General features: G+C 49.3%; 1 protein-coding gene across 1 annotated transcript; it reads left to right on the top strand.

Moving 5' to 3' along the window:
- Positions 1-203: 203 nt before the first annotated feature.
- Positions 204-2,009, top strand: LOC119440409 (solute carrier family 22 member 7). The gene has a single exon (XM_037705319.1). It carries the CDS (start codon positions 204-206, stop codon positions 2,007-2,009), a length of 1,806 nt encoding a protein of 601 aa, XP_037561247.1.
- Positions 2,010-11,606: the final 9,597 nt, after the last annotated feature.

Raw genomic sequence — 11,606 nt, 5'->3', positions numbered from 1 at the left:
TGAAATAGCTAACAGAAGTTTGAACGAAATAAATGTAAACTGAAATGAAATAAACTTGATTGGAATTAAAAATGCAATAAATCGAAAAAAGCGTTAACCTACGCTAGAGATAAACATCCTTTATCTAATTCCACCGCACTCATGGCCAATACACCGTAGTGGGTATGCGCCATCCAATAGAGGGGAACAAAAACCAAACCGCCATGCCATCGAAGAAGCGAGCTGCTGCGCCTCCGGCGTCAACTTCATTAGGTGACAACGTTTCAGGCCAGAATCGCGTCAACCTTCTACGAGGTGTGGATCGGGACGAAGAAGTGCCGTTGGGCGACGGCCGTTACCAGACGCAGCTTTTGCTGGCCTCGATGCTGGCCGGAACTACGTTCCTGTTGCACCTGGTGAGCTTTCGACTCACGACGCGCATTATGGACCACTGGTGTCGGCCGCCGGAAGCGTTTGCCAATTTGAGCGTCGAGGAGTGGCGCAACCTGGCCACGCCCATCGAAGAGGACGGCACTCGCAGTCGCTGCATGCGTCGCGACCCTCCCGACGGCGGCAGTAAGGCGTACATCGTGAGCTGTGAAGCCTGGGACTTCGACTACGCGCCGTACGGAAACAACATAGTAAGCGAGTGGCGCCTGGTGTGCGACCGGCGGTGGCTCATTGAAATGGCCGTGCTGACCTACATGGTCGCTAACGTCATCGCACTCCCCGTGGCTGGAGTCACCGCTGACCGCATAGGCCGCAAGGTGGTCATAAACGTCTCGCTCGCTGCGCTGCTCGTGGCCGGATTCACCACCAGTCTCGCCAACTCGTACCTGCTTTTCGTGGCGCTGCGCATCATCGTGTCTGTGACGAGCAGCTCTCTGTGGCTCGTCCAGTACTCGGTCCTCTACGAGGTCTCGACGCCAGCGCGCAGAGATTTCTACTGCTTCCTCTCCATGGCGGTCGCCTCGGTCGCCATGCCTCTCTGTGTGCTCGGCATCTCGCAGCTGCGACTGGCCTGGGACGTGACCCACCTCGTGCTCATGGTGCCCACGACCATGCTGGCAGCTGTGCTGTCCACAGTGCGCGACGAGTCGCCTGCCTGGCTCATAACCACGGTGAACACCCGGGAAGCCGAGCGTGTCGCCCTAAAAGCTACCCGCATGAACAACGCCGACACGGATTACTGCCGCACCTGGTTTGCTTCCGAAGAGCGCAGGGCTGAGCGTCGGAACTGCGAGCAGCCCTCTGAGCACAGTATCCTCTTTGTGCAGCTGAGAAGGCGCTTCCTGCTGTTGTGCTACATGTGGTCCGCATTGTCGTTCTCCTTCAACCAAGTGAATCTGAACGACATCTTCCCCATCAAGAAGACGATCGCCGCGGTCGGCATCTTGGGAATGCTGCCAATGTACGTCATGGCATACTATTTCATGTCGCGGTACGGCGCAAAGCGCTCTTGTATGGTGGCGATGCTTGTCTTCAGCATTGTCGCCGTCGTCCTGACTGCTGTGTACGGCGGCGAACATCAAATGCTCGACAGCGTGCTCGTCGTGATCCTCCGCATGCTGGCCAATGTGTTTGTAGTGCTTGCCTTCGTTGTGACCGTACAATACTACCCGGTCAAAGTGCGCTGTACGGGAATTTGTGTGGGATTCGCACTGGGCAGATTGACCGGATCTTTGGGCGAATTTGTGTTCAGGCTGGCTCCCAAACACCGCCGAGATGCCATGATCGCCCTCGTTGCTATCGTAATGGCGTTGTCCTCCATGGCCATGGAGTACCTGCCGCCGAGAGTCCCCAGCGCTGTCTTGGTGACCGGATCGATCTCCACTCACTCCAGAAGGAGGAGTCAATTGACGGGCGTCGAGTTCAAGCGCTCCCTTCAAGACTTGTTGTCTCCATTGCCCAAAGGCCCCGTCAAGGTGCGTTCCTCCAAGGAAAGCCATTCCAGGGAGGAGAGGTTGCCCGAGCAGTTTTCCCTGAGGGCTTCAAAGATCTCCCAGTCATCGGCTAATACGCAACACTGAACTCTGTTCGCGAACGTCCGTGCTTATAGTAATTTCGCCGCATAAACTTACTCTTTAAACAACGCTACTACGTGTAACTCTTGTCGAGGTCTGCTCGAAAGGGCACACATAATTATATAGCACACATAAGTGCTCTCTTGCATTGCGTGTTATTGGCACGTCCGTATTGGCTGTTCCGTATTTAAGAAACTACTGTTCAAGGGTGAAATAAATGTATCGTTTTCTGATTGCATCTTGTGGTGGTAAAAGATTACTCTCTGGTACGGGATACATTTACTGTCACAGACTGCGTGAACGAGGTGCCAACGCCGGACCAAATTCCAAAGCCGACTTATCAGCTTCCGAAAATAATCCCACGAAAGCAAGGACAATTAAGAATGGGCCCTCTGGTGCGCCAGCGAACGCCGGTTGCTGTCCAAAGACCGAGTCAGAGGCCAGAGTTGTCAAAATACAACAAAACATTCTTCACACAAGGCAGTTACATACACACGTGCACGCTTAGGCTAGACACGTCACAATACAATTCAGATGGGTATTCACAAAACACATGAAAATAATTAATGACAATGACTAAGAATCCAACACGTGAGGTACAATATGAATAGGAACACTAAGTGTCCAATCGTATCGACCCACGCTGGTCTTGAGCCGGACGATCTCGGCGTAGCTCAAGGCAAATCTCGAAGGAACTTTATTCGGAAATGCAGACGCTCGATGAACTCGTCGACTAGCTTGCCGGGGAATCCCCTTCTTCAGCAGACGGTCGGCCTTCACGTTACATCTTTTCACCGGGGCGGTCTGATCCCCCTTCCGATTCCCGCATGGCGTTTATATAGTCTCCGCCGGGGGTTCTCGAACCTTCCTATCGGAGTCATGATCCCGCAGCATGGCCAAAGCCTGGGAATCTTCTAATCAATTTTCGCATCTTCGACCACCACGTCGGAGCGTCGTCGAGGGGGGTGGGGGGCATGATGACTCATCCTGTTGGCGCACGCTCACGCTATAGTAATCTCTCTCTCGACTCGCTGGGTGAGAAGGTGTCTCGGCGCTCTCTCTCTGGTTACCGTCACCTCGTCGATGCTTCTAGACGTCTAGACTCCGTTGGTCGCGTCGGCTGTTTAAGGCGTATGCGCTCTCCCCCTCTGATGAAGCTGCCGCGGGGCCGGCGTGTTTCTCTCGCTGGCTTGCGTGACACACTGCGCGCGCTTTGATTACGCGCTCTTTTGTGACATTTACCTTAGCATCTTTCTGGCGACACAGGTGAAGACTAATAGCAGAGGCCCAGACTGCGCGACTGGGTTTTATTTGATGCTGAAGCTGACGGTTAGCGATAGCTTACGATACGAGTCAGCCAGGCGGTGATGGTCTTCAGCGTTGTTCTGGATATAGTCTAGGACACTCCCCTTGTCAAAGAGTGCAAACCCATTAGCGACAGCGAGTGTGGCGCCGACATGTAGGTGCGGTGAATGTGGCTTATGCTTGGATGATCATGTTCATTTCCTCGATGATCGGCTGGCGTGGCTCTCAAGGACCAGAGTTTGTTATATATACGAACTCTATGGTCGAACAATGGTCTAACTCTATGCTCTCTATGACCAGTCTGTCTGTAGTTATATTATTTTAGGCCACTAGACAGTGTCCGAACAGGAAAAGCCTCTGAGCAAACCAAACATTCCGACAATTAAAGTTGCCTTCACCTGACGGAGAAAAGCTGGGTTGTCGATGCCCCTTCGGGGCAACACAAAACTGATTATTTTCTAATAATTTTTTTCCTATCCTATCGGTTGTCGAAACGTCGGCTCCAGCCGAGACATCTGTTCGCACACAGTCGACCACTCCAAGTATCCATGTTCCTGTGAACAGTTTGTCTTCTTTGGTTGGCGCTGTTGGATTCCGGCAGTCGTGGTCACAGGAGTCTGGCGTCACTTAGAGGGTCGCACTCGAGCCTACGCCACCGGTGCGTCTCGAAACGAGTAGCTGGCCTATGCTTCCGGTGCGTCACACGTAGGCTAAGCGGACCCACGCCGTTGTCCGAACTTTCACAACGAAAATTGCTAACCTTTATTGCGATAGCAATTATATGGACACTCCAGGCGCATTTCCGCCGTCGTCATCGGCGTGACATTTCGTATAAAGTCTAAGCGCGATAACACCGTGGCCGCGCGTCTTATGCTTTGTGTGCGAGCGAAAGAGTGTGAGGGTGAGCCGACGATGGTGTCTCGATCTCTCGCGCGCAAGGGAAGAAGGCGGGGCGGAAGCGAACCTTTTTCCATCGTGCGCAATGCACCGGGGGAGGGAAGGGGGGAGTTCCACTTCGGCGGCGGCTACCTATGGTGCGGCCAAGCGCGGCCGCTCGGGTCCTTTCTTGAAAGCGATCTGCGATTGGGACGGAGTGCGCCGAGTGCTGAGAGCTTTGTGTGCGCTGTGTTCTCGACGCTTAGCTCGCGTCGAAGCGACAGGCTGCACCAAGGTCAATTCACTCGCTGATGCAGCCGCGCTGCCTCACGCCAGCGTTTTGACAGCGAGTGTCCGCGGTAATCGAGTGAGATGTGTTCATGTTTAAGTGCGCGCATGTGACACCATGCTGTTAACTTTGTTAGTAAGCGAATGTTTACGAGTTTATAGGGCCGATAAAACTACTATCGTTACATCGTATATCTGTCTAATAATTTTCTCTCGCAATCGAAGTTTCGCCTTTCGGGCGAAACTTCGATTAGCAACGCATAAGCCTTAGCAACGCATCACGTGACTCGCCGCGCCGAGCTCTGCCGGCGTCTGACCACCCCGCGGATATCGCCCGGCGAACTGCTTCACTGAAGAGGGTCCGGAATGCCAAGCGCGCGAAGCTAGCGTCGGAGACTGAGGAAGAGCGGGCCGTCAGATCGCAAAACGCTTGGACTTGTCGGCTTAGAATTTATACCTGGCTTAGCGATGAATGTATACCTAAGTATAATAATTGCAGCTTCTTTTTCTTTCTGGGGTTTTACGTGCCAAAACCAGTTCTGATTTTGAGGCACGCCGTAGTGGAGGGCTCCGGATTAATTTTGACCGCCTGGGGTTATTATTGCGATAGCAATTATATGGACAATTCAACCGGATTTCTGCCATCGGCGTCGCCGTCGCCGTGAGGTTCCGTATAGATTCCAAGGGCGATAATATCGTCGCCGCGCGCCGTATGCGCGAGTGAGAGCGCGCAGGGGACGCGCGCTATCACGGAGAGCCAACGCACGGCGGAAAGCAAACGTGACCGTCGCGCGAAAGGCCGTGGGGGTATGGGGGGGGAGGGAGGCGGGGCGACGCTGTACTACGGCACGAAAGGCCTATCTCGCAACCGGGCGCAAGGGGAACTTGCCACTCAATCTCCCACGTGAAAACAAGAAAGCGGGAAGGCAGCGCGGGAGGGAGCGGGGGGGGGGGCGCAGCTCTGCGAACAACCGCGTTCGTACTTTGCCCAGCTGTGTCGCTCGCCCGCACCGTCCCTTATCTCCACACGGCTCTGACCTTTGTATGCGCTGTGCATTCGCCGCTCAGTTTCCGTTGAAGCGATAGACCGCACGATTCTTCGCCCGCTGCAGCTGCTGCGCCAGCGTTTTGACAGTCATTGTCTGCGGTCATTCAGTGTGATATATTCATGTTTGCTTGTGCGCGATGACACCACGCTTGTCAATTCAGTTAGAAAGCGAATGTGTCCAAGTTTATGCAGCCGATAAAACTACTATCTACTCCGAATAGCTCTCTACCAATTTGCTATCGCAATTGATGCTTCGCCTTTCGGGCGAAACTGCGACATTTTTAACGTGCCCTACAACGCAAGCACACGGGCGTTTTTGCATTTCGCCTCCATCGAAATGCGGCCGCCGCGGCCGGGATTCTATCTCGCGATGTCGTGCTCAGCAGCGCAATGCCTTAGCTGACTGAGCCACCGCGGCGGGTCGATAATAATTACAGCTTAATGAAAGGTTAACCAAGTGAAACGAAGACTTAACAAGGCTAAACCAAGCTTTTGCTTTGCATGTGCAGGATTAGCTGAGCGAAGCCGCAGCCATTTTTTTAATTGACATAGAGTTATTCCAAAGGAAAAAAAAAGCTCTTACGACGCTGCTCCGTCCAGTCTCGGAGTCGGCGGTTAGTCAACCTCCATGGTTAGTAATAGGGTGCCTTTAGAGATGCCTCGATATAATACCGCGAGCGCAGAGGAGGGTTGACTGATCGCAGATTCCGAGCGACGACATAATTTTCCAGGCGCTATTGCAGCCATCAATAGGAGCCAGAATATTTCAGATATTTCTCTGCCATATTGAACACCCCTTTCGCACATAAGCGCATAACAGTGATAATTTTAACACTTCAATAAAACATGATTATAATTTGTAAATTTTATCGTTTAATTTTTAGCGCAATGACTTCAGGGAAACGCAACATACGTAATAATTGGTATGAGGGCCACGTCCCCTATTTCGGATTCCCTGAGGGCTCCTGCTAAGCGATTAGCGTGTATGCCTTGACCGAAACGCATCTACGAGATTTGGAGCAACCGCCTAACATTGACAACTTTGTATGGAAAGGGTGCAACAGAATGACCGGGTCAAAGAGAGGCGGAGGCGCAGGAGTACTAATTAGGAGAGGTCTGAAGTGGCGAAGGGCAAACGAGACATGTAAAGAGCATTTATGAATTAGCGGCACATGGCAAGGTAAAAAGACGTGGCTGGGAGTAGCTTACCTATGGACAGGTAGTGATAGCAGAGAAAAAAATAAGAAATTGGTTGATTGCATTAGAAGCGATATTAATGAGTTCAGTAAAAATCGGGCCAGGTGATATTAGCGGGAGATATGAACGCACACATGGATGATTTAGACGGATATACTGATTACAACGGCTCTCTATGTAGTGCTGGATCTGTGTGATGAACAGAACCTTATATAGTAGTTAACAGGGGAGAATAAGTGTCATGGACAGGTAACATCGCAATGCGAAAACAGGCAGTCATGTATCGACTACGCCTTAGTTTCAGAAATGGTCTACGAACAACTAGATCAAATGATAATATATCTAGACGAAAATGGAAAATAATAGCCTGGGAAGCGATCATAGACGTTTAGCATTACAGTTTGAGCGAGATACCAACGCAGAACATGAACAAATAGCCTCAGAGTTTTTAAAAATTAATGACGAGCAAATAACAGAGAACGCAAGGAACATAGACAAGCAAATTGAGGCTTTTCCTACAGCAGTCTGGGAATATAAGGAACTGATGGACGTTATGGAGCATGAAATAAGGCAGGCACGGCAAAACAATTGTTGGATTGGAAATAGGAAACCACGTAAGTGGTGGAACAAGGAAATAAAACAAGCTATAGAAGAGCGTAAAGAGGCATCTAGGGCTCATCGAGAAGCCAAAAAGTTGGGATTACAAGAAGAAGAGCTGCTCCTTAGATGGAATACATACCGAGAAAAGAAATGGGTGGCGAGTGAGCTCGTGCAAGAGAAAATAAAATGCGCAAGCGAACGTTGGGTGCATAACATTCACAAAAGAGACAAACGCGCCCCAAAAAGGTTCTGGAACCACATAAAAGCACTCTGAGCTCCAACTAAAAACTGGCAATTGGCTATAAGGGATGAATACGGTAACATCTACGAAGGAGACGATGCACTGCGGTACATTACAGACTTTATTTGGGATAACTTCGGCACGAGAAAAAGCGTAGTTCAGACAACAGATCCAGCAACAGCAGAGAGGCCTGAGAGATCAAAATTTAGCATAGAAAGCTTTTATTGAAAAAAAGGCAGCAGAAAATGTCCCGAACAACACGGCAGCAGGTCCCGATGAAATCCCAACACAGCTAATCAAAAACCTCGGTCCAAAAAGCAAGGCACTGCTAACTAATGCCATAGAGCAAGTGATTAGAACAAAGAAAATTCCCGTTGGATGGCGTGAAAGCAAGCTGAATCTCAACTACAAAGGCAAAAAAGGTAAGGATAAGACGAGCTCATACAGGCCAGTTACAGTAACGTCGGTGATATATAGAATGGCAATGCAAGCCATAAAATTAGAACTGTCGAAGTGGGTGGAGAAAAACGATGTATTGGGGGAACTACAGAATGGGATTAGGCCAGGCAGACGCTTAGAGGATAATATATTTGTGCTGACTCAGTGCATAGAGATTTCAGTAGCTCAGAAAAGACCTTTATCGATAGCATTTCTAGATATTAAAGGAGCTTATGACAACGTAGACAGGGAATTGTTGTGGGATATTCTTCAGTACGAAGGCATAGATGACGATTTCGTGGAGCTGCTGAGGGAGATATATCGAGACAACCAAGTACAAGTGGCATGGGAAGGCCGAAAAGGAAATGAAATGGTGGGAATTCACCAAGGATTGAAGCAAGGATGTCCTCTGTCACCATTGTTGTTCACGCTTTACGTTAAGGGTATACAAAGACGACTGGAAAACAGCGAATTAGGTTTTGAATTATCCTACATGCGTAATGGACAAATGGTGCAACAGAAGGTCCCTGGTCTAATGTACGCAGACGACATTGTGATACTAGCGGACAATAAAAAAGATTTACAGATACTTGCGAATATCTGTGGGAATGCAACGACAAATCTAGGCCTCAAGTTTAGCACAGAGAAATCAGGAATTATGATCTTTAATGAAGAGACGAGTAACTTCGTGGTGTCAATTCAACAGCAAGTAATACCCATAGTGAAGCAATATAAGTACCTCGGCGTGCACATAAACGAATGAAAGAATTACTCAAACAACCACCAAGATAATCTGAAAATAAAGGGGAAGAGGAATGCAGCAATAATGAAAGACAGAGCACTGTGGGGCCACAATAAGTATGAAGTGGTGCGTGGAATCGGGAAAGGAGTAATGGTTCCAGCGCTAACATTCGCAAATGCCATTCTATGCTTAAAATCGGATATCTTGTCGGCTTTGGAAGTTAACCAAAGATCAGTAGGCCGGTTGAGTTTGGGAGCCCACGGTAATACCACAAATGAGGGAGTGCAGGGTGGCATGGGTTCGGCCTCTTTTGAAGTCAGAGAAGCACAGAGCAAAATTAGTTTTGAAGAAAGGCTCAGGAACATGGATGAAAATAAATGGACTGCTAAAGTGCACAACTATCTGTACATGAAAAGCAGTGGACACAGAATGGATGAAGAGGTCAAGGAAGTTGACAACCAAGTACAGGACAATCGAAACTGCAAATAGACAACCAGGAGTCAACAGAAAGAAAGTGAAAGAAATAGAGACCGTGAATTGGATGCAAAGAATGGAAACAAAAAGGACAATGGAGATTTACAAGAATCACAAGAAAGAAATTAGAAGGGAATAATCTGTACGATAACACAAAGGGCCTCGCTATTTGAGGCTCGATCCGGTTGCCTAAAGACTAAAACATGCCGGAGCAAATATTCAGAACTAGATGAGGCGTGTGTATGCTGCAGCAAAGATCCAGAGACCACTCAGCACATCCTAATGGAATGCGAAGGGATCCACCCAGCGAGAACCGTAGTTAGCGTGCAACTCCCAGAAGCGCTTGGGTTTAAAGTGGAAGGAAACATCAACAGATCAGCCGTAGAGATAAGCAAGAGACGCTTAGAGTACTGGTGGAAAAAAAGCAGGGAAAAGATGGGTGTGACCTGATCTCTTAAAATCATAGGTAGCGCTACAAGGTTATTTTTTGAAAAAGAAAAAGAATAATGAGAGGTATACAAAAATGCTAGATAAAGAACATGTATAGTATACCTGATTAAATCAAGCAGGCTAGGTGACTATTTGTCGCCACTCCGTTTCAAAGGGGATGCCAATAAATCATCATCATCATCACCACCACCACCATACTGGTTGAAAAAAGCAGGGAAGAGATTGATACGACCGGATCTGTTACAGTAATAGGTAGCGGTACAAGGTAGATCTTGAAGGGGAAAAAAGAATATTAAGGAGATGTATACCAAAAGGCTAGATAAATAACACACCTGCTTAAATCAAGCAGGCTAGGTGGCTGTTTGTCACCGCCCCGAATCAAAGGGGATGCCATTAAATCATCACCACCACCACCACCATCATCATCATCATCATCATCATCATCATCATCATCATCATCATCATCATCATCATCGCCCAGCCGGCGCCGCCACGGCAGCGTTTCACAGTTTGTGCGTATGGCACGTGCCGTGCTTGATTCCTATGCGACAGAAATGCAGCTCTTGGGCTGTGGAGGACGCCTGCTGAGCTGTGACAGCGTAAACATTACAATCGTCCGTAGCCTGAAGAGAGCGCTTGGAGCTGGCGTCTCAACAGCGTGCTGGCCATGTATGCAGAAGGAGCCCGTAAACACGCGCCAGCAAAATGGGTCCAAAGCGTGCACTTAGGGTCGAGGACACCCAGGCCAGAAAGAAGCGTAGCGCGGAACAAGAGCGTCTTCGCTATGCAGCGAAACGTGGTGGAGACCACGAATGTACGCAGGCTCGAAGACGTGACGCAAGGCAACAACGCGTGGCGCCCATGGAAGGCGAGGAACGTGGTGAGCACCACGACCAGAAGCGACAAGAAGAACAATAATTATCGTCATTCAAAGCAAGCAGCATAGAGAGCTTCGCGCACAGCGATTCCCACAGTGCGTGGTATCCGCATATTTCAACACGAAAGTGTTTTATGCCGGGTTTCGCGACTGATTTCTGGCAACGAATGTAATGGGTGTGAACGCGGCTCTTACGCCGCCACCTAAGAGCGGTGAAGCGAAGTACTACATCGTGACATTAACGAGCGCCGAAAGGGAGCGCTTTGGTAGTCACAGCGCAGCGGAGGCTCCAACAAGGTGTAGCCAGTGGCTCAACGACGGGGGGGGGGGGGGGGGATTCGGGGGTTGTAACCCCCCCCCCCCCCCTGAGGCCGACTTAGCCCCCCCTTTTGTTTAACCCCTTTACTTTCCTTACGCATTTGAGTACTGCAACTAAGATGTAAGACGCGCAATCGTCTGCACACTCGCAAAAAGCGCATTTTTTTGACAATTTCCCCTGAAGAAATCGAAATTAGTGCTATTTAGATGGTATTGGCAAACTTCCAACCCCCCCCCCCCCCCACCCCACCCCCTTGCAGAGATCCTGGGTGCGCTACTGGGTGTAGCCATAGAATAAAGAACCATGTAAAGCCTCGTGCATAGAGTTTCATACAGTAATTATACAATCAATAATGATACAATAAACACAATAATAAAGTTGTCCGATGACAGGATTCGAACAAAGGAAATCTAGCAGAGAAGCCCGATATTTAAACAATTACTCCACGCATGCTTTTTCTTTCTTTATTGCCACATTGAACACATTGAACGCCACATTGAACAGCACAATTGCACAAAAACACACATCCGAGGGAACAAACTCCCGGAACTGGCTTTGCGCTATCCCGTTAATATTCGGGCATGTTTAACAATACTTCAACTCTTGAGAGCCATTCCGGTTCTGGGCTTTGAAACTGGTGCACAGTAATAATTCTATTAATGCTTTCCTTGAAATATAGCCTTATTGGTTTCGCGTCTATGTCAGCGTTCCGAACTGCCATCCTAGATCGCCAAATGCTGTGGAGGCC

The sequence above is a fragment of the Dermacentor silvarum genome, chromosome 2 (assembly GCF_013339745.2).
Source record: "Dermacentor silvarum isolate Dsil-2018 chromosome 2, BIME_Dsil_1.4, whole genome shotgun sequence".
In the NCBI taxonomy this organism is placed as follows: domain Eukaryota; kingdom Metazoa; phylum Arthropoda; class Arachnida; order Ixodida; family Ixodidae; genus Dermacentor; species Dermacentor silvarum.
The sequence above is the reverse complement of the archived record's forward strand: the minus strand, read 5'-3'. Positions and strand labels throughout refer to the sequence as shown.

Excerpts from the sequence above, each read along its gene's own strand:
- LOC119440409 (XM_037705319.1), top strand. The coding sequence starts at position 204 with ATGCCATCGAAGAAGCGAGCTGCTGCGCCTCCGGCGTCAACTTCATTA.